The 23,556-nt window shown below is 40.7% G+C and overlaps 1 protein-coding gene across 1 annotated transcript in view; it reads left to right on the plus strand.

Annotated features, from left to right (window-relative positions):
* The first annotated feature begins 1,718 nt into the window (after nt 1–1,718).
* Nucleotides 1,719–23,556, plus strand: part of FAM149A (family with sequence similarity 149 member A) — a 76,340-nt gene continuing 54,502 nt past the window's right edge. The window contains exon 1 of the mRNA XM_073341861.1: nt 1,719–2,335. Within this exon, the coding sequence (XP_073197962.1) occupies nt 1,842–2,335 (494 nt within the window). The 5' untranslated portion in view covers nt 1,719–1,841. The remainder of the gene's footprint in view (nt 2,336–23,556) is intronic.

Here is a 23,556-nt window from a genome sequence, read left to right on the forward strand (position 1 = left end):
ATCCTCTGAATGGTATTTGTATTACTAATTCTTATTGTCAGTAAGATTATTATGATTATTTGTGTAATAATAACCTGTTTGTAATATTTCCCTCCATACCTACACTTTATTCAGATATGTACATTTTCAAAATGTCTCTTTTGCTGAAAATTAACTGAAGAACATTAAGATAGATCAATTGCAGTTTGATTTCCTGTAATCAATCATAATGTATTTATACACATAGACTACGTAGCCTCACAAAGGAGACTCCCTGATGAGTAAACTCTAACAATCTAAATGATCATCTCACTAAATACTTTAATGGTTTATTCTGTAAAAAAAGGTAGACTTTATGCACAAGCAACAGTATTAAACCAGTGTGTGGGTGTGCACACTCAAAATGGAAGACAATTTTCATAATTTTAGTTTGTGATACCCCTTGAGAGGCACCAATCAATAGTGAAACACTTGACCGGACCCTGGTCTGACCAAGCTGTGGTTGACACAAAATGAGGGGTGATGGGCAAAAGTGGCTTCCAGATACCTTTGTGGCCCCAGATCTTGGGGCAAACTGCTCTAACTTATGTTGCCTACAGGTCTTAAGGGGAACATTCCAACAGCCTAGAATCTCCAAGCCATAGTGACTTGCAATCTGCACTAGCTTCAGCTTCAAACAGTAGTCTTCAGGTGCCCTACCCTATAAAGCACACTGCCATAATCCAAACTGAAACTATGGCAAGGATAACTGTGGTTGTGATCTCTGCATCTTATGGGAAAAGTTGCAATGTCTCCACCAAGCAAAACTGCAAAACTGCACTCTTCATTATTGTTATCCAAAGATCCATGAACAACTGAGAAGCCATTTAGACTTCTAAATCCCACTCTTGCAACTTTTAGCTTGCAGATGGATCTCTGTGCCTGTGCAGAGCCTCATTATGCAGTTATCCACCCAAGTGTTGGAGTTGCAGTATCAGGACCCTGGTTTGCAAACCTTGCTAATGGGAAGTGGTGTTCTACCTTAATCAAAGGGGGAAAAATTACTTCTGCTGTTTCCCCCAGTCCCTCCCACCTAACCCAACAACATCACTGGATTTAGCAGGATTGAGCCTAGGCATCCAGCTTTCATCCATTCTTCTCAGGAGTGATTTGTCACTTGGCCAGAAAAAGTTAACACCTTTTTACCACAAACCCTTGTTTGACAGACTCACCTAAGAGCTGATTTGGCTGGGATTGTAGCTTTAAGAACTACGTTCCTCATTCCAAACAGAGTACATTATTTAAAACCAAAAGCCTTTTCAGACACATGCTTTGTTTGCTATGCAAAAAGTATCCCATTTTCTTTTGCACGTTCCCCTTCCCCACCTCCCACAGAGCTCTTGCTTTGACCAGCCAGGAATTGTTCCAACGGGGTTCAGCTCCAGCAGCCTGTTTTTGTCCAGCCCAGATGATCTATAATTTGGACAGGTCTGTTTCTTCAGCAACACGTTCCCTGTTAAGGGCTATGCCGGGTGGAGCTGCGCGTGATGCTCACTGTCAATTTCCACGCACGGCCCAGGCCCCGGAGCTGCAGTCAAGCGCCCAATTACCGCAGCTCCTGGGTTTTTGTTTAGCTTAGCAACCCCCGCCCCCTCCCCTCCCCTCCCCTCGGGCACCTGCGGCAACCTGCCAGCCCGGAGCCCCTAGCAGCGAGCGCGGCCCGCGCCGCTGGCCAGTGACAGGGGGACACTCCGCCCTGGCCCCGGGGTTGGCTTCGGCTGGCTGGAGGCTCAGCCCCCTCCCCGCCTGGCGGGCGCTGCCCGCTCCGCGCTCTGCTCTCGCTGTGCGTGGGGCTGCGAGCGGCTGCGGCCGGGCGCGCAGCCATGAAGGTGGCGGTGTTGGACCTGGGCACCATTTTCGCCAGGCTCTTCAAGCCCTCCGCGGCTCCAGCCCCGGGCCCCGCCGCCTCCTGCTCCCCCGTGCCCGGGGCGGCTCCCGGCTGCCCTGCCGCGTCCAGGGCGCCGCCTCCCCCGTCCCCCCTCCACCCCCGGCCCGCCCCGTCCTTCCCCCGCGCTCCCTTGCCCAGCTCCCTGCCCGCCAGCCCCCGGCCGCTCCCTCCACTAGCGGGGGGCTCCCCGGCTGCCGCCGCCGCGGCGCTCCCAGGGCGGGCGGCTCCCGGTGGCGGGGCTGGGGCGGCGTACCCGGGCGGAGGCTCCCCGCGCCAGGCAGCGGCTCCCGCGGACAGAGAGCCCGGCGCCTGGTCAGCCCTCGGCGCCAAGCCGCTGCTCTTCGTCACCCTGCCCGACATCGGCGAGGAGGGGGTGGCCGAGAGCGACCCGGAGGGCGGAGCCTGCGCCCCCAGCGCCGCCGGCCCAGCGTGAGTGGGGAAACTGGGGGCGGGAGGCGACTGTGTCTGGGTCCGAAATGGCGCAGGATTTCCCCCTGCCCAGGGGGTGGGGGGCTGCTGGGAGAGCCTGGCTCTTTGGACGAGGAAAGGCTCAGCTTTGTGTTTGGCGGGTAGGGTAAGGGGGGGGGGGTGTTACCCTCCCTTAAAAGTATGGAGCTTGCGTCCTGCCCACCTAATGGGTAACCGCCCCAATCATGCAGCGAGCCCCCGGGGTGCCCAAAGCGCTAATGAACTTTCCCCTCTGGGAAGGACCCATGGTTGGGGGAAAAGGTTTAAAATGCTCCTGTGCACAGCTGTGCCCCTGGGCACAGGGGCCTGGATTCTGCACTGGGTTACGCAGGTGTAATAAATCCAGAGCAACTCTACCACCGTCAACAAGGTGACTGGATTTATGTTAAGGTAGCTGAGATCCGATTCTGTCCTCCCAAGACTTGTAATAATCTCCTAAATGGAGTTTCACCTATTTCCTTTTATCCTGGTAGGGTAAAATCATTCTGTTAGAATTAGAAATGGGGCTCAGCAGAGAAACCAACTAAGGCAAAGGAGAGGGTAAAAGGGCCTGACAGCTCAAATGAGGAGGTGTTGCTTAGGATTATTTGTACACTTGTGCTCATTGTAAAAGGCTGCTTCAACATGCCTGCTGTGTGTTGAAGTACACATTTGAATTATGTTCATAATGTAAAGAGTTACTTTAAAACAGATTGGAAACTTTCTTTAAATCTGAATTTTCCCGGCATTGAGTCTCAAAATGCTTAACTTCGATTATAGTTAAAGAGAACTACACATATCCAGCCACTTAAATGTGGATTTTGTGTGATTCTACTGGGGGATGTTCTGCTTACAAAAAGTTGTACCACATTAAAAAACAGGGCAGTTTCTCAGCTGATGTAAAGCAGCATAGCTCCAATAACATCAAGTGTAGGTAAGCCGATTTACCAGCTAATTACCTTGTCTAAAGTTTTAAAAGGAAAAATACATTCTAAAATTATAAAGTTATGGATATTATATTATACCCACATCATGCTTCAGTTGTGGCTAAAGTTAGCACAGTTATGATCAGAGAAAAACAAATATTTGGTAATGCCCTAGTGAGAACATATTTTAATTGGGGTATTTAAAAACAGCTTTGTGTTGCAAAATGTGTGTCTGGATTTCTTTTAGTCCTTAATATAAAATTAATATGTGAAATCTACTATTATTTTGATGTGAAAATCATGTTGGACAAAGCTGTAACATTGATTGCTGAGGTCACTTATGATTTCAATTTTCTTGACTTTCTCAGCATAAACACTGAATATACATCAATGTGATACTAAATTAATATTCATAACTTATTGTAATGAAATATAGGATGGGAGCATGTGAAGGAGGAGAATGTGCAGTGTTCTGAACATAAAGTTACTTGAACTTTGTGAGGAAAACAGGAATTCTGGAGGTGCAGAAAGTCACACTGGTAGAAAAGGAAGAAGAGTGTTTGAGGATAATAGGGTTATAAATAATAGCCAACATGGATTTGTCAAGAATAAATCATGCCAAAGCTATCTATTTTCCTTCTTTGACAAGGTTACTGGCCTAATGGATGGGGGAAGATGTAAACGTGATATATCTTGATTTTAGTAAGCTTTTTGGGGCAGTCCCACATGACATTCTCATAAGCAAAACTATGGAAATGTGGTCTAGGTGAAATTATAAGGCTGGTGCTCAATTGATTGAAAGACCAGGAGTACTTGTGGCACCTTAGAGACTAACCAGTACTCCTTTTCTTTTTGCGAATACAGACTAACACGGCTGTTACTCTGAAACCTGATTGAAAGACTGTACACCAAGAGTAGTTATCAAGGTTTCCTGTCAGATGAGGGGGGTGCATCTAGGGGGTCCTGCAAGGGTCTGTCCTGGGTCTGGTAATATTCAATATTCCATTAATGAAAACGTGCATAATGAAATGGAGAGGAGTTGTTGTCGTCTTTTATTCCTGTCTGTCAGCTCAAAAGCAACGATGGGGCTGATTGAAGTCCATGGACAAGGGGGATCCAGTGGACATAGTGTACTTAGATTTCCAGAAAGCCTTTGACAAGGTCCCTCACCAAAGGCTCTTGTGTAAATTAAGCTGTCATGGGATAAAAGGGAAGATCCTTTCATGGATTGAGAGCCGGTTAAAAGACAGGGAACAAAGGGTAGGAATAAATGGTAAATTTTCAGAATGGAGAGGGGTAACTAGTGGAGTTCTGCAAGGGTCAGTCCTAGGACCAATCCTATTCAACTTATTCATAAATGATCTGAGAAAGGGGTAAACAGTGAAGTTGCAAAGTTTGCAGATGATACTAAACTGCTCAAGATAGTTAAGACCAAAGCAGACTGTGAAGAACATCAAAAAGATCTCACAAAGCTAAGTGATTAGGCAACAAAATGGCAAATGAAATTTCATGTGGATAAATGTAAAGTAAGGCACATTGGAAAAAGTAACCCCAACTATACATACAATATGATGGGGGTTAATTTAGCTACAACAAATCAGGAGAAAGATCTTGGAGTCATCATGGATAGTTCTCCGAAGAAGTCCACGCAGTGTGCAGCAGCAGTCAAAAAAGCAAACGGGATGTTAGGAGTCATTAAAAAAGGGATAGAGAATAAGACTGAGAATATCTTGTTGCCCTTATATAAATCCATGGTACGCCCACATCTTGAATACTGTGTAGAGATGTGGTCCCCTCATCTCAAAAAAGATATACTGGCATTAGAAAAGGTTCAGAAAAGGGCAACTAAAATGAAAAGGGGTTTGGAATGGGTCCTATATGAAGAGAGATTAAAGAGGATAGGACTTTTCATCTTGGAAAAGAGGAGACTAAGGGGGAATATGATAGAGGTATATAAAATCATGAGTGGTGTGGAGAAAGTGAATAAGGAAAAGTGATTAACTTGTTCCAGTAATATAAGAACTAGGGGCCACTAAATGAAATTAATGGGCAGCAGGTTTAAAACAAATAAAAGGAAGTTCGTCTTCACACAGCGCACAGTCAACCTGTGGAATTCCTTGCCTGAGGAGGTTGTGAAGGCTAGGAGTATAACAGGGTTTAAAAGAGAGCTGGGTAAATTAATGGAGGTTAAGTCCATTAATAGCTATTAGCCAGGATGGGTAAGGAATGGTGTCCCTAGCCTCTGTTTGTGGTGGAGATGGATGGCAGGAGAGAGATCACTGATCATTACCTGTTAGGTTCATTCCCTCTGGGGCACCTGGTATTGGCCACTGTCGGTAGACAGGATACTGGGCTGGATGGACCTTTGGTCTGACCCAGTATGGCCCTTCTTATGTCCACTACTCTGTATTGTACCAGCTTCACAGCTTTGTTCATCTTGAAATCTTTTTGTTCTATGCCATTCTTCATCATGTCTATCCAACACATCCTTGGTCTTCCTCTTATTCCCCGGTCTTTGCACTCTGGTATGTATTTCCATGTATGGTATACTTTTCAGCTGCATTCTTGACACATTTCCAAACCACCACAGTTGTCTTTTTTGAATTTTCTGTAATAGCATTATTTCTTGCTCTAGCTGTTTTCTTATCTCTTCATCTTTTTGTTTTCTGCAGTTTTGGAACTGTCAGTATTAGCCTGAGCAAGTTTATTTCTGCAGTCAAAATCTTTCATTGTCAGAAATACTCGTACTTCCGCATTCTGACCCATAGTGCATTATTGGCATGATAGTTGTCTGGTATATGTTGAGTTTTGTTTTTATTGAAATGTTTTTAACCTTACAGATCTTGCATAGTTTTGCAAATACAGTCGTGGCCAGTCTGATTTTTCTTTGTATATCGTCTTCATAATTCCCGTTCTTTGATAGTAGTCCTCCAAGGTATGCAAATTTTTCCGCTTCTTCTAGTCCTTTGTCTCTGAATTTGATCTTTACCTCTTGTCTTCCAACTGCCATAATTTTTGTGTTCTCCATGCTGATGTTCAATATGAATTTTCTGCTTTTATCATCAACCTTGTCAGTTATTCTCTGTAAATCCTCCTTGCTCAGTACCATGAGGTCAATATCCTCTGCAAATCTAAGGTTATGCATTGTCGTTCTACATATTAACATGACTCGTCCCATTTCATCTGTCAGTGCTACAGCTATTACTGCTTCCAGAACCAAGCTGAACAAATCTTGTGATACCATTCATCCTTTTGTCGCTTCTCCAGTGATCCTGAACCATTTCATCAGCTTCTTGTCTAATCTCACTGCACTCATCAACTTGCTGTAGATGTTTTCTATCAGCTTGATCCATTTTTCAGAGATGACATACATTCTTATAACTTGCCATGAGAATGGAGTGAAGAGTATGATTGTAAAATTTGTGGATGACACCAAGTTGAGGGAGTTTGCTAGCACCTTGAGGACAGGATTAGAATTCAAAACTACCTTGACAAATTGGAAAATTTATCTGAAGTCAACAATATGAAAGGCAATAAACGCAAGTTCAAAATACTACGCTTAGGAAGAAAAAAAACAAATACACAGCTACAAAGTGGGGATAGCTGGCGAGATGGAAGTACTGCTGAAAAGGATCTGGGGGGTTATAGTGGATGACAAATTGAATATGAGTGAGCAATGTGGTGCAGTTGCAAAAAAGGCAAAAATCATTCTGGGTTGTATTAACGGGATTGTCATATGTAAGATGCAGGAGGAAGTTGTCCTGCTCTACTTTGCACTGGTAAGGCCTCAGCTGGAGTACTGTGTCCAGTTTTGGGTGCTACACTCTAAGAAAGATGTGGACAAATTGTGGAATCCAGTGGAGAACAACAAAAGGTTGTTGATAAAAGGTTCAGAAAGCATGACCTATGAAGAAAACTTAAAAACCTCGGCATGTTTAATCTTGAAAAAAGAAGATTGAGCAGGGCCTGATAAATCTTGCAGTGTGTTAAAGGGCTGTTACGAAGAGGTTCAGTTGTTCTACATGTCCACTAAAAGTAGGACAAGAAATAATGGGCTTAATCTACAGCAAAGAGATTTAGGTTAGGTATTAGCAAAACATTTCTAATTGTAAGAATAGTTAAGCTCTGGAATAGACTTCCAAGGGAGGTTGTGGAATCCCTGTCATTGGAGGCTTTTAACAACAGGTTAGACAAAGGTCAGAATATACTTTGTCCTGTCTTAGTGCAGGAGAATGGACTAGCTGACCTCTTGAGGTCCCTTCCAGCTCTACATTTCTATGATTCTGTGATTTTTGGGAACTGTTTTGGATAAGAGAGCTGAAGGCTACAGTAGTTAAGAAGAGAGCAAGAGGGTATGGGCTAGTATGTTGGCAGTAATCATAAAAGAAGTGACAAAGTTTGGTATTGTAGAGGAAGAAACAAAAGGACTTGTAAGGGCCTAGATAGAAGGGGAGGGGAGGATGTTGAAGATGACTTCATAGAAGTTGATGATGACTTATGGTTATGACTTGGTAATAACATATAGTGGTACTATCAACAGAAATGGAGAAAGGGGTAGAGGAAAAGATTTAGGAGTGAAGATAAATCAGTTTGATTCATTGAGTTGAAGTTCTGGGGAGAGATCTGGGGGAAGTGTTGGAGAGAGGCAGAGGCAGGAGTATAAGATGGGAGGTCAAGAAAGGAGAAGTAGATTTGGGAGTCATGAGCATAAAGACAGTGGCTGAAGTCAAGGGAATGAATGAGATCACATAGTTGAACAGAGTGTAGTATGAAAAAAGAAGGGACAGTGGATGGATCCTGTAGGACTCGGACCGAGTGTGCTGTAGGGGCGCTTTGCTGGTATATGTATATACACATATATACACAGATCTACCCCGCTTTAAAATGGGAGAAGATTTAAATATACTAGGGAACTTATGGTATGCGGCAGCAGGATCTGCAAGGACAGATAGAATGTGGCAGGCCGGTGCCAGGTAGATTTACACTCCAGCTTGTTGCAAACTAAATGTTCCTATAGACATGCCCTGGCAAAAGTGCAGTTTTGCTAGTATAACTGCATCTGTAGTATGGGATTTTTGTCGGCATAGCTGTCCGTCAGAGATCATTCCTCACCCAGTCCTGACCAGCATAGCTATGCTGGCAAAAGTTTGTAGAGTAGACTGGGCTCAAACAGATGTGGAGGAAAAGATGGAGCCACCAAAAGAGACATTGAAAGAACAAGTTGTAAGGTAAGAGGAGGAGGAGGAAAGTCCTGAGTTGAGAAAGGAGAGGTTATGAAAAAAAGCAAAAGAATTAGAGTCAAAAGCAGCAGAAAGATCAATGAGAATGAGTCTTACACTTCAAACTTTTTTTTTTTTTTAAAGGAAATTAGAGAGGACTTGGGACCTAAGTGCCAAATGCCTGAAACAAGATTAAAGCTACTCTTAGTTGGAATAGCCTGTGCTCTGTATTATACAGTTATACGACTAGCTGTGTGTTAGAAAATTTCCTCTGGCATAACTCCTGAAATTCCTGTTCATAATGGTTGTGTTTCGGCTTGTGAGCCCACACAAATGCTGTTGCTGTAACAGAAGGCTGTAGTCTGATTACCATGTGTTGCAAAACTTGGTCATTACATGAACAAAAAGAGGCCTTGGTGAGAGAATAGACTTGGTGTCCATCCAAAATTATGAACATGTACCACAGCATTGTAATTTAATTTATCATGGTATTTGTGATATTTCCCTTTTAAAGTAGAAAATATCACGTAGGTCATAGAAAGGTGCCTATCTGTAATGTGGAAAGTCCATTTGGCAAATACTTAGGGTTTACACTTCACATGCTGCCTTGTGCTTTTTGCTTTGTTACAGTGGGATGCCTCTGAAGTTAATGTTGTTTCTGGGAACCTTTTATTTGATATGCATTTATGCAGGGATGGAGTAGTAATATCAGTGTTTAGTTACAGTAGACACGTGACTGACTATCCATCCTTTAAGATAAGAAGTAAACAATATTGCTTATTGCCAGCTAACCAGCAATAAGTTTTAACAACAGCACCCTGTCATGTGGGTGACATGATCTTAATGGTACTATTTTAATCCAGCTAGCAGTTTCTGCTTATCTAAAACATTGGATGAACAATAAAGTCTCCATCGCTATATTTTCTGTGATCTGATTCTCTCTCTCTCTCTTTTTTTCTTTTTTCAGCCTTGTGATTCACATTTGATTATTAGTTGATGTGATTTTTATCAGTGATGCTACATTTTTGGGGGGTGAAAAGCACTGTCCACACGAGTTACTAAGCCTAACTAATTTAAAGCTTTAATAAGAAATTTTTAGGATAATATATTACCATCTTAATCAAGCATAAAACATAAGTAAAGTAGAGAGAGCAGGGATAGGATAATGTGGCACAGGTAAGCCACTTGTCATCATAAAGGTGGTCTGTCATAAATATAAAGGGAAGGGTAAACACCTTTAAATCCCTCCTGGCCAGAGGAAAAACCCTTTCACCTGTAAAGGGTTAAGAAGCTAGGATAACCTCGCTGGCACCTGACCAAAATGACCAATGAGGAGACAAGATACTTTCAAAGCTGGAGTGGAGGAGAAACAAAGGTTCTCTCTGTCTGTGTGTTGCCTTTGCCGGGATCAGAGCAGGAATGCAGGTCAAAAGTCCTGTAAAGAGTTAGTAAGCAATCTAGTTAGATATGCGTTAGATTCTGTTTTGTTTAAATGGCTGATAAAATAAGTTGTGTTGAATGGAATGTATATTCCTGTTTTTGTGTCTTTTTGTAATTTAAGGTTTTGCGTAGAGGGATTCTCTATGTTTTGAATCTGATGACCCTGTAAAGTATTTACCATCCTGATTTTACAGAGGTGATTCTTTTACTTCAATTAAAATTCTTTTTTTAAGAACCTGATTGTTTTTTCATTGTTCTTCAGATCCAAGGGTTTGGGTCTGTGTTCACCTATGCAAATTGGTGAGGATTTTTATCAAACCTTCCCCAGGAAAGGGGGTGTAGGGTTTGGGAGGAAAGACGTTTCCAAGCGGGCTCTTTCCTTGTTATATATTTGTTAGATGCTTGGTGGTGGCAGCAATAAAGTCCAAGGGCAAAAGGTAAAATAGTTTGTACCTTGGGGAAGTTTAAAAATAACCATGCAGGTCCCCACATCTGTACCCTAGAGTTCAGAGTGGGGAAGGAACCTTGACATGGTCCAATCTGGATTGCTCCATCCGCCTCCCCATTAAACACACACATTCTTTATACCTTGTCTTGTAACATTACATAGGTGCAATTTATTAAAACTACCTCATCTGTAAATATTTCATTCTAAATATATTTTCTAATGCATTTTTACTTATTCTGCTAATGCTCAAATGTGTAGCTTTTTATCTTTTTTAACTCATTGCTTTCATTTATTCAATATTTCTTACAACAGTTGTCTTATTGTTACTTACGTGCTTCTTGTGGCCTTGGAGTTGCTGACTAGTTTTGTCCAGTCAGTGTTTATCCTCGCTATGTTTATCCTCGCTAGACATTCTTCCCTGCATCTGGCTAATACATTACACTTTGCCCTGTTGTCTATATAGACTAAGAATCCACTGTAGAAAAGACACAAACTAACTTTCTGCTTTTTTTAAATTCAATCTTTGAAAGCTGTGTCAATAAGATACACAGCAAAAAAAGTTTACATTTTCTTATAACAGTGTACATTTATTTCTTTACACTTTAATGACGTTGTCAGTTTTGTGTCTCTTTCAAAAATTAGATTTTTCAAATTGTTATGTATTTATCAAAATTCAAATCCAGTGTTTTGGGCACTATGCAATGCAGAAAATCTGATCAGCACTATACACACAAGACTTACAACTAATTATCCTTTTATTGGATTGTACTAATTAACCTGAACATAATCTTCTCTTCGAAAAGTTGAAAAAAGTATCATCCATCTGTTTAAAAAATAGGAACAGAAAGTAACACATATATTGAATTATTACACAGATTATAACCAAATATAATTATGAGGACATTTAGTATCTCAGAACTTTTGGTAGGGCCTTTTTTCATTTTATGTATGTATGTACGGTGCTTACTATGGTGGGGTCCTGATCCTTCCCGGAGGCCTCTAGATGCTACCATAATGCAAATAATAATTAAAGACTTGCTGTTTGCTTTTTAGATGCTCAAGGGTTACACTAAAAGAAAAAAACAGGGAAGGATTTGTGGCCCTTAAATGAGCAGTTTATTAGGTAAGTTTACTAACCACACAGGACTTGATTCAATTAGTGTCTGATTCAGTGGTCATTGAAGCCGGTTGAAATACTCTCATTGACTTCAGTGACTTTGGCTCAGGATCTTAGGTCCTGCTGAATTGGGGCCTTTGATATTAATAGCACCTGTAAACAAAAGATTTCCTGAATTACCCCTTGGAGCTAGAAATAAATGATGGAAAAACACTAGAACATATATGAATAAACCCTAAAAATAAAAGACTTTGCTAATTTATCAACTAAATGAATAGTTTAAAATCTCACTTGGCATAGTTTAAGCCAAGGATTTGCGAAACGCCAGCAGAAACAGTCAGGCTAAGCTTCTTATTCATCACTAACAAGTGTAATATCTATACAAAGTAAAACTAAGCTCTATTGAGGCAAAGCAAAAATAAATGTAAGCCTTCCAAATGATAGATATTACTGAAGCTCCTATTAAAAAGTTAAAATATATCCACAAACACAGATAAATGTAGAGGAGCCATATAAAAATGGATATTATCAAAATGCCAAAATCATATACTCAGTAGCTTTCATAATCCAAATGCACTTCTAAGTGTATATGTCAGTGCAGAATACATCTACATAAAAAGCAAAACAAAAATAACCCATAAGATGTTCTTCTTTCTCTCCTTTCCCCTTGTTACAGGGTGGACATTTTTTGGTTTGGAGGAAACACAGTTGGACTTAGACTTAGCTGAGAAAGTGAGCTGTACATTTTGATCTGAACACTGTTTAGTGTGTACTTGGTATGTTCTTCAGCAAACTTTGGATCTGATGGACCTAAATGAAATTTGGATAATGGGTTTGCCTGTATTTTAATAGAAAATAGATGTAAAAACATTTCTCTTCTGAAATAAAAAAAACCCATCAAAATTAACTTCTGCAGTTGAGTACTAAAGCCAACTGTATTTAATACTGCAAACTAAAATAATTCAGCTTAGATATTTAAATTATTTATAATACAAGTTAGAATAATTAAGGTGTTTAACTAATTGTTTCTTTTTATTAAATGTTTCCCATAAAACAAACAGTATTGGTAATATAGTTTAAAAACTGCAGAGGAGTGGGGACATTTTTATCTTTCAGTGTTTCTTATCATGATGTAAAATGTTAATTTGAAAAACAGATACATTAAATGTCCACAAACACTTATTGAGCAAACAGTTTGTTTCATTAGCAGATATCTGTTCCAACCCCCCCCCCAAAACAACAGTTTTGGACTTTGAACTGAAGTGTTTGGTTTAAAAATATGAAAGAGAATCAAATCACAAATATTTGGGATCTTTTTCAATCTTTTATATAATGCAGTGGAAATAGTGCACTAGCCATTTACTTTTTGTGAATAAAGTTCAAATCAATGTTTAGATCACTGCCCTCTCCTCTTTCTAATTCTGCCTCAAGACCCAGTTCTGCTGTGATGCCTGTGAGAAATTGGACAACCAATGCTGATTATACAGTAATTGGAGATAGATAGTGTCAAGGTTCCTTCCCCACTCTGAACTCTAGTGTACAGATGTGAGGACCTGCATGAAAACCTCCTAAGCTTACTTTTACCAGCTTAGGTTAAACTTCCCCAAGATACAGACTATTTTACCTTTTGCCCTTAGACTTTATCGCTGCCACCACCAAAAGTCTAACAGATATATAATTGGGAAAGAGCCTGTTTGGAAATGTCTTTCCCCCAAAAATCCTCCCAACCCTTACACCCCCTTTCCTGGGGAAGGCTTGATAAAAATCCTCACCAATTTGCATAGGTGAACACAGACCCAAACCCTTGGATCTTAAGAACAATGAAAAAGCAATCAGATTCTTAAAAGAAGAATTTTAATAGAAGTAAAAAGAATCACCTCTGTAAAATCAGGATGGTAAATACCTTACAGAGTAATTAGATTCAAAACACAGAGTATCCTTCTAGGCAAAACCTTTTAAGTTACAAAAAGACACAAAAACAGGAACCTACATTCCATTCAGCACAGCTTATTTTCTCAGCCATTTAAAGGAATCAGAATCTAACACATATCTAGCTAGATTACTTACTAAGTTCTAAGACTCCATTCCTGTTCTGTCCCCAGCAAAAGCATCACACAGACAGAAACTTTGTTTCTCCCTCCCCCCAGCTTTTGAAAGTATCTTGTCTTCTCATTGGTCATTTTGGTTAGGTGTCAGCGAGGTTATCCTAGCTTCTTAACCCTTTACAGGTGAAAGGGTTTTTCCTCTGGCCAGGAGGGATTTTAAAGCTGTTTACCCTTCCCTTTATATTTATGACAGGTAGTTACGTAGTTATTTATTAGAAGCAAAACAACACAGATGATTTGGAACCTATAAGTTGTGCAATAGCTGACTGGGTGGTGGTGGTTGGGGCTCCCTTGAGTCCCCACCAGATCCCAATTCGGATTGTTTATGATATCCATCTGCTGTTTGTACCACAAAGGAGTTTTCCAAACAAAATAAACACAAACAAAAGAGAGAACTTTTCTCTCTCTCCCTTAAGAGAGAAGGGAATCAGAGTAAAAGAAAAGAAAGGCAAAGGTGGTTTGTCTCTTAGTCTTTTTTTGGGGTCACCCCTCTGGGGCTTGGTTTATCAGCAGGTATAGTGTCTATAATTAGGGTCTGTCTCCTGCCCCTCCTCCTGTGGGGCACCCTGCTTTATAGCTGATCCATGTAGGTTCAGGGGTGGTAAGGCCTGCAACTGTCTTTCTGTTGGCTTATCTGTCTCTGTGTTCAGTAGTCTCAGAGATACAGCAGTCTTCCTCCTGTTCACCAAGCCTTCCTGTAGCAGGTTTTCCCTTTGTAAGCTCCTCTTCCAGGCATAGCAAGCCTTACAGGTGTGCCTAGTAATGCTGAAGGAGCACAGAAGAGCTTGTTAGTCTTTGCTATACTAGAGTGGGGGTGTGCCCCGTCACACTAACATACATAACTGTATGGTTCTATCTTTATAAGTCATCCTCCCTGCCCACTTCCCTTCCTTTTTTGTTACATTGTGTCTTCAGAATAATTTGAAAGCTCTTTGGGGCATTGACTGTGCTCTCTGTACGTTTATACAGGACCTGACTCCTAGTTGTGTTACTCCTAGTTGTGTTACTGCAATACAAATAACAAGAATGGTTAGAAATTAGTGTAGTGGTCTTATCCTCATCTCCATTTGTTCACATCACAAAAGCTCAGATAATTGTGTGAGTGCATGACTTGCACTCTGCTCAAAAAAGTACAGGACTGGCGTAACAGGGTTGTTGTAGGTGTGAATTGAGGTTCATCGGCAGAGTTGTCTGAGGAAGGCTATGCAGTGCCTGCGTACATCATGCCTGAATCAGGTCAATGCTGTGTGTCTAATTTCATGAATACTAAATGTATCCTTTTGTTTTTTCTTTTTTGAGTAAGAAAAATAAAGCAGAATATAATGCAATCTGAATTTGTTTTCCTAGTGAAAAGTAGAGGATGTAATCTATTAGACAAATTAAAAGATGGATCTGATTATTGTTAGTTAATTGTTGAAGAGAAATTGCTGCCTATCTTACAAGGGCTGATCAGTAAACACTTTAAAATGTACTTTCTGTCATTTAAAGTTGGTTGCATATTCTTGCTAAGATCCAAGATAGACATGCACTACAAAATGCTTACTTCCTTTTATTAGACCATGCCCTTCAGAGTTCAGACCCCTCTATTTGATATAATTTTTGTTCTTTTGTGTATTTTTAATTGCAAATCAAATATTTTATTCATACCCAAAAGCCATGTAGTGAACATGTATTGTCTGTTTTAAAAAGAAAAAAACATACCAAGAAGATGAAGAAGAAGGAATAAGATATGGCACTTGGAGAAGGAAAGTCTATACCTCTACATTAGCATTTTTTTAATTAGATGATTCCACTTAAGCTTTTAGAAGCACCCAAATTAAATATTGATAACTATAGTCCTCCTTACCTTGAGTTCAGATTTAAGTTGGTCTAAATTATAAAGTATATATTTTTTCGCTTAGTATTTAAGCAGATGAGGCAGCTCATCCAAACATAAAATCCTTTTCCATTCGTTTTTTTTTAAATGTTAAAATGTGATCTTTTAAAAAAACATTTATGGAAAAGTAATCATTCAAATAAATAAGTGTTCATGTTCTACTTCATCACCGTTTTCTTCAATTACTTTAGCATGATTGCATCCTCAATAAATTGAAGTACCAAAAAGACCCACAATCTGGAATTCAGTTTTCCCTATTGTAGGCTGAATATTGAATATGCCAATCACTCAAATTCTTTCAATTCCATAATAATCAGTGAACAGCCTGAAGCACTGGAGGAGGTGTAAACTGCTGCTGTGGTCAAAAAGGATTCCATCCTTCCATCCCCACTGCCTCATTGGCTAGGTATATAATGAATTCCTCTCCAACAGGGCCCAAGAATGCTAATATGCAATTGTTAGTCTCCCCGCACCCCCACCACCAAAAAAACCTCCTAACCCCAAAACAAACAAAAACAAAGCACCCTCCCCTGCAGAGTTCTGTAAAATCTATCCTGCTCTGCACTATTCAATATGAAATCATTTGGAAATGAGATGCCATAGACTCCACCACCATCAGCAGTACATTGGTGACACCCAACTGTATACGACCTCTTCCAGAGTTGTAACCAGTGCCATTTTAAGAATGAAAAAATGGCTAGAGGAGATCAGTGTATAGATGAAGAACAGCTGGCTCAAACTTAAAGTGGACAAGACTGGAGTGATATTGGTTGGAAGAGGGAAATACTTTGAAGAACTTATTGAGTCACAGCCAATATCTATCTCTCAAAAGCATCTGCCCCCATTTGTCAAAGTGGTACTAATCTCTGGAGGTCCTGTTTAACTGTGCACTTAACTTTTAATATGTCAGAATTTAGAAGATCAAGTTCCATCCATGATGTCATCCTCCACCTCCAGTTTGGTCCTCTGAGTCTTGGCTTCAGCATTCAAAATCAATGGTCACATCGAAAAAGGGGGCATAAGTGTCTTGCGGAAGGTGACAGAGTGAGATGGAAACAGAATCCTAATCCCTTGAGTCCCCTTCTCCTTTTCCAAGTGCTAGACAATTAACATATATCTTTTTCACTCTGTGTAGTATCCTATACATAACATTATAGTGTCACTTAAAAATATTGTAACTAGAAGAAAGCTTTAAAATAATTTGTGGTGCATTGGCAGGATATTTTTGGATTTGGGATTGAGTGAAAATATATCAGTAACAAAATATTTAGTGCTAAATCCTAATTAACACAACACCTCTGAAATCAATGAGAACTCTTCTTTTAACTTGCCTGGGACTAGGATTTGCTCCTATATAACTGTTCTTTGGATAGTGCTCTTAATGAAAAGAACGTTTGGTCCCCAGGGCTAGCTGCCCGGGGCCAACCGAGCAGCGGCCAGTTTGGCTGGTCCCGGGGCCACTCCAGCAGCCACTGGTGCAGCTGGCTGTGGGGCTGCTTCAGCAGCAGCCAGCGTGGCTGTCCCCAGAGCCACCTGATTAGCTGGCCCCGGAGCCAGCTGCTTGGGCAGCCCTGGGGTCAGCCACACTGGCTGCCGCAGAAGCCATGGAGGTTGCAACAAATCACGGAATTTGTGAGTTCCGTGACAAACACAGAACCCTATTTATAAACAATTAAGAAGATGGTGTTATATGCAAGTTCATACATTTTTCCAAAGGTTCAGGGGCCAATTTTGACTCCTACCCCAATATGCTACTCCACTAGTTTATAGGGGCTGTGGAGGAGTCACATCAGGCCAGAGAAGAATTTCCCTGACACAGAAGCAGATTATGGCACCTTGTAGCCCCTGACATGTGGAGTGTGCTGGGAGCCGAACCAGGACAGGAGGGGTTATATACATAGTGCCAGCCACTGGCATTTCTAAGGCTGTAGCTCAGCCCATACATAGCCATGGGGAGGCTGCTGTAAATGAGAAGGTTGCTGCTGTAATTTGTGTTGCGCGGCTCTGGAGTCAGCCACAGTGGACCCCGCAGAAGTCAGAGGCCAGACTCTGGGCACTGGAAAACAAGCTTAATGCTATGTTTTCTCCTTTTCCCCCCTGGACTGTGCCTTCTGAACCTCTTAAAATATGTCTGCACTGCGCACCACTGGCAGCTGTGTGTAGGTTATGTGTGTAGCAACACACTGCAGTGAAAAGCAAGCTATGCCCACGTGGCATTAATTGTGTGTGTCAATGAAAGGCTCTGGTGGTGGGGCAGCAGTGGAGAAAGGTTCTGGCATCGCCTGTGGTGGGGAAAGGCTCTGGCAGTGGGACACTACACAGCTAAAAATAGCAATGTAGACAGGAGAGACACCGCTTGAGTGTGTAGAGAGCCATGTAGGGTACATACCCACAGGGGTGTCTTTATTCGCATAAGCAGTGCCTCACCATCTACATGGGTATTTATACCTGTGCTCGGAAGTGTGCAATGTATGTACTTTAAACGCCACCATAAAGAGGGTGTAATGTAGAGGTACCTTCAGGAAGGGCAGCACAGAACCTGTCCCTTGTTGGATTGGGAGGACTGTGTTCCATTTATCTTCATATAATTTCTCTGGTATTTCAAAATGAGGGCATGAGTGTATAATTTATTCCTTCTCTGTACAGAAAAAAGACAGGATTAGATGAATTTCCAGAAGATGGTGTGTTGTGTGTGTATTGGTATACATAGGCTGTAGGGAGCGAGGGAAAGTGCTTCACAGCATTTTGAATATTGTGGCTAAGAACTATAGCAAACTGTAAATCCTTCTAATAAACCATCCTTTTTCATACTTTCTTGGCTCCTAATTTTGTTTCAGAACATATCATTTTATTTTTTAGCAATAATACTTACACAGCCTTAAGAATGGTATTTCTATTCAATTCTCCTCTGCCTCTTGTATTCTTTTGTGCCAGCAAGCTGATTACAAAACAATACTATATAACTGGGTAGGTGATCTCACTTGAACTACTGATATCAAAAAGTTTGCAAATGCTTGAGGGGAGTGGCCAATATCTTAGGGTTTCAAAACCCCTATCCAGTTTGTGACGTAGGATATTTTTAAATTTTAACCTCTTCTCTTTTACTTTTAAAGGTGACTTTGTTTACAGTAGTCAAAAAAGTTTGTTTTTGTTTTTTGCTGGGGAGGTTTGCAAAATAAATAAATAAATAAAAAAACAAAAACAAACAAAAAAAAACCCAGGTAAAAATTATTCACAACTTTAGTTCACAGTAATGGTTTTCCTCATTGCCAATCCCAAAAATAATGGTTTTCCTCATTGCCAGTTCAGCATCTTCTCCTTGGGAAGGGGCTTGTGGACATAAAAGGGAATAGAAAGTGAATTTCAATTTGTGCAGTATAAGACTGATCATCCCATGGACAAATGTGGTTTCTCCTACTCTACTGAATGATCATGAACTTTGGCCCAAAACGTCCATTTTAGAGAATTTGCACCAAACCTTTAGACAACTGAAGGGGCTTTAGCTAGTACATGTGTGGTTTCTAGGCACTCCATGTGTAACCCACACACCTTGTGGGTATGGTGTTCTATCCTGTCGAGTGGCATCGAGACCACTGAGAGAGAGATAAAATGAGTCTGCTCTAGAGCCTTAGCTAACAGGCAGTTGGCTTTTAGCTCATGTGGTAGAGGCTCATGCACTTAAGCTCCAGAGGTCCCCGGTTTGATTCTGCCTGCTGATGAGGGGTCTGTCGGCTCTACACGTGTACAGAAAGTGACCACATGATTTGGGATCCTGCCTAAGATCTGTAAATCAAGCTATATTCACACATCAGTAACAAATTTGTGTAATTTAGCACTTAGTTAACAATTATTTTGATGATGCATGAGCCATAAGAGAATCCAGGTTAATTCCCATAGCTGGATGAACATCATAGTGTTAACAAGAGTAAAAAATAACTTTTTCTCACTAAAGTACAATAAACAGATACAGTATGACTCATAATAAAAGGATCTATTGGAAGGGAGATATTTTGCTGCTATAACTAAAATTTAAATAGAAAAAATACCACTACAGTGTGCAGCTGATGGCAGCATCCAGGGCCTGTCCTGACAGAAGTAACAAAGAGTTCTCTTTGCCTTGCTATGGAAATTGACTCTGAAACTGAAGAATTACAGCTCAGACAAGCCAGAGTGAATTTGGAAGGAAGCCCATTGCTGGATTGTCTGTGAAACATACTGCCATTAGGGAAGGAAAGTTTTATACTGCTAGTTTGCATGTTTGTTTCAAATTATTTTTTTTACTTCTTGATGGTGTCTGTATCACGTGTTGCTATTATTTTCTGCATATATTGGCCACAAATACCTTGTCTCTGCTTTTTCATATTTAAAATCTTTGGGCCTCCAATATTTGCTCCTTTTTACCAATAATTAAGGTTTTTCTTCTGATCAAGATGGAATGCTGGTAAAACCCTGTGCTCATCACATGGCCACATTCCCCTACTTCTGGAAGGAAGAAATACAGGGTGCTTCTGTTGGATGACCACACATATTTTTTCAGTCAGGCTTCTGTCTGTTGTGGAATTTTGCCATGGAAAGGGAGCATTTGTTGCTGTGGTTGCAATTTATGGATGGGGGGGGGAAGTTACTTTGTGAAAAATATATTCCCGCAATCTGATTAAATGATTCTCATATCCTAGAATAAGATGTAGCAAAATTTCACCTCATTATTGTATTGAGCGCATCACCATGGTATCTGAGCACTTTACAAGCTAATATATCTGGTACGTGTAAAAAACAAAAACAAATTCTCCCTCACTATAGTGGGTTTTTATTTTAATTGTGGGAAAGCTATACTCACAAGTAAAAAAGTTTTACGTTTTGACTTTCCCTTGTTTCCTCATTCAGTATTTAGGTAGTGTATTTTCGATTGTTTCATCTAATAGCCTATTCTGAAAAGCAGTAATATACTTGTATTTATGACCTTGATATGGCAGAGTACAGTACAGAGTATATAGTCCTTCTAGTGTCTGAAGTAGTTTGTTGGTAATAGCAGGGTTACAAAATTCAGTTCAAAGATATTATAAGAAGGGCATTATGAAGATATACTTTATTTATTTGGCTGAAAATATACTGCAGTGAGGTGAACTATATGAGTATCATGCAAATAGCTGATATAGTGGAATGTATTTATTTACTACTGGTAATACTACTCTTGAAATTCTCCATTCACCAGAAACAAGCATTGTACAATTTGTCAGCTTTCACATGTAAAGACTGAACACTTGGTCATTTTGTAAAAATAAAATAATACTGTCTCTTGATTTGGTTGATGCGGGTTAAGACTTTGATTAATAATGTGAGCTTTGTTCAGGAAATATTGAACCAGATTATTATAGGTATCTCCACCAGCACCATCCTTAATTAAGGTAGCCTGATACTTCTGTTATATGCAACTGAAAACATGACCGTATAACTCTGCCATACTTTAATTGTTTAGGCTGAAAATTTCCATGCCTTTTGCCAGCCGCAGGCTGTATTTGTCTGGAAAATTTCAGCAAAAATGGTTCAGCCATTTCTGAGAACAATATTAGAAAAAATATTATTTCTCCCATGTTAAAAATAATGTTTACAATTGTTTTTATTGAGAATCTTTAGTGCGTCCATGCTTTGGAGAAAGGGCTTGAAATTTGGCTGGGAGGTTGGGTTTGTGTCAGAGTTGTGCCTTTTTGAAACAGCATCCAAATGATAAGCCTTTGAAAAATCTCAGTTTGCAAATGCTGAGTGGAGACTTGTGAGAGTTTGCAGCCAAATTCTCAGAAGATTAATCTGTACAGAATTTCACTGAAACCAAGGACTGTAGTTGCTGACCAGGACTTTCCCTGCAATTGCCATTCCTGGAAGCTGTGGTTTTGGGCACTGGATTAGTAAGAAATATATTTGATATGATCTGAAAATTATCCAAGAGTAACAATTTTAATGTGGAACAGAAGAGTTGTTTTTAAAAAAATCAGTAATAGAGGCAAATTTGTAGACTATACAATTCCTTACCAACATGTAGAGTTTGTGGCTTTAGCTTGCTATTCCTAAAAATAAAAAATAATTCCTTAAGTGTTTTTTGTTGCGATAGTAGTGGTGGTATTTTGTTTACATGTCTGGTACTATGGGGACATCTTATCACAGTTTATCAAAACCTGAGTTGGTTACTCAATATGTTTTAAAGGAGACTTTCATTTGAGTGTGAGCCATACTGTAGGTGCACACATCTGCATGTACATTATTTTATTACTTTCACTTGAATACTCTGGTGATAGTGGAGGGACAATGTATGTGCATGCTTGTGCACAAAGTTGCATGTGCACAGAGAAAAGCTAGGTTGGAAATGGGGTTGAAAATCAGGCCATTTATTTACAATGTTTTAAAAACTGTGTGAAGTCAAACTGATTTCTCTTCTGAAAGAGAAATTTGCATTAAAATTCAAATATGGAATGCATATTTATTAATGACTCCTTCACATTTTTGTTTCATTTTTACAAATTTTTAAAAAAGCCTGGAACTATGTTAGGATCAACACTAAATTTTTGCATGAGCTAGATCAAGCTATATGCTGAATGCATCCGATGAAGTGAGCTGTGGCTCACGAAAGCTTATGCTCAAATAAATTGGTTAGTCTCTAAGGTGCCACAAGTACTCCTTTTCTTTTTGCGAATACAGACTAACACGGCTGCTACTCTGAAATCTGTCATTAATAATTGAATAACTAAACATCATGTACATTATTCTAATAGAGCTTAAAGTGTTTCTTGTAAAAGCTTATATCTGTAAGCTTTGAGTGGAATCTTATATACAATACTTTGAACAGCACAGCGAAATATCCTGCAATGAACCGGTTTAACTGTTTCTGAGAATATTATTGTGGTGTTTCCATCCAGACTGAAACCTTCATCGTGAGACACAAGTTAGATATAGCCTTCATGTATATGGTAAATAAGACAAAGAAGCCCATATCAAAGTGTTCTAAAATTTTAATTGTTGAAAAGTATCTGGTTGCATATGTCAAGGCTGAACAAGTTCTAGTTTATTTTATCAGCAGAGCTACAATAACTTGCACTAGTCATTCTCTGGAACATGTTCAACTAACTACCTATGTGATGTAGAAAGAAAACATTAAATAATGCATAAATACTGAGCTGCAGTAAAAACAGGTCATGTGTAGGGTTTGAGAGAATACATGTTTGCAGTTCTTCAGACAATTAAAAAGTACACCTAGTTTGTGACTGGGAAATGAGTTTTATTAGAGTATGGTTGGAGATACTAGTTGTTCAAAGCCATGGGTTTGCTTTGGCTGCTTAGGCCTTTTTGGTGATGGCACAACCATGCACCAACTCCCAACAGAATATAGCTGGGATTTCATCCCTCTCTCCCTCAAAATAAATACCTGCTGCTCTAGCAAGCACTCCCTCCTGGCATCCACTTAGGACAGTTGTGAGAACAATCTGAGTCTTTGTGCTGTGGATTTCTTGGTGTGTGTTAAGCTTCTTGAGCCTTGTAGTGGGGTGGTCACCCCTCCTGCCTGGAAGGGCCTAAAACAGCCCTTGGTACGGCATACTGGCAAGAGCCGGTGCGCCGTACTGGGGCAGCCCAGCTTCCCCGGGGGCAATTTAAAGGGCGTGGGGCTCCCAGCAGTGGCTGGAACCCCAGACCCTTTAAATTGCCTCCAGAGCCCTGCTGCTGGAGCCCTGGGGTAGCGGCTGCAGGGCTTCAGTGGCTATTTAAAGAGCCCAGGGCTCCCCTGCTTCTGTGGCCCCGGCCCTTTATATAGCTGCCGGAGCCCTGCCGCTGCTGCTATGGGGGCTAATTAAAGGACCGGGGCAGTAAAGCGGGGGAGTCCCGGGCCCTTTAAATAGCCCCTGGAGCCCTGGGGTATTGAGGGCTCCAGGGGCTATTTAAAGGGTCCAGGGCCCAGCTGCCTCTGCTGCCCCATCCTTTAAATAGCCGCTTGAGCCCCGCCGCTTCCCCAGGGCTCTGGCGGCTATTTAAAGGGCCGGGGCAGTAGAAGAGGGGAGCCCTGGGTCCTTTAAATGGCTCCTAGAGCC

Source organism: Lepidochelys kempii, chromosome 4 (genome assembly GCF_965140265.1).
Source record: "Lepidochelys kempii isolate rLepKem1 chromosome 4, rLepKem1.hap2, whole genome shotgun sequence".
Lineage (NCBI taxonomy): Eukaryota > Metazoa > Chordata > Testudines > Cheloniidae > Lepidochelys > Lepidochelys kempii.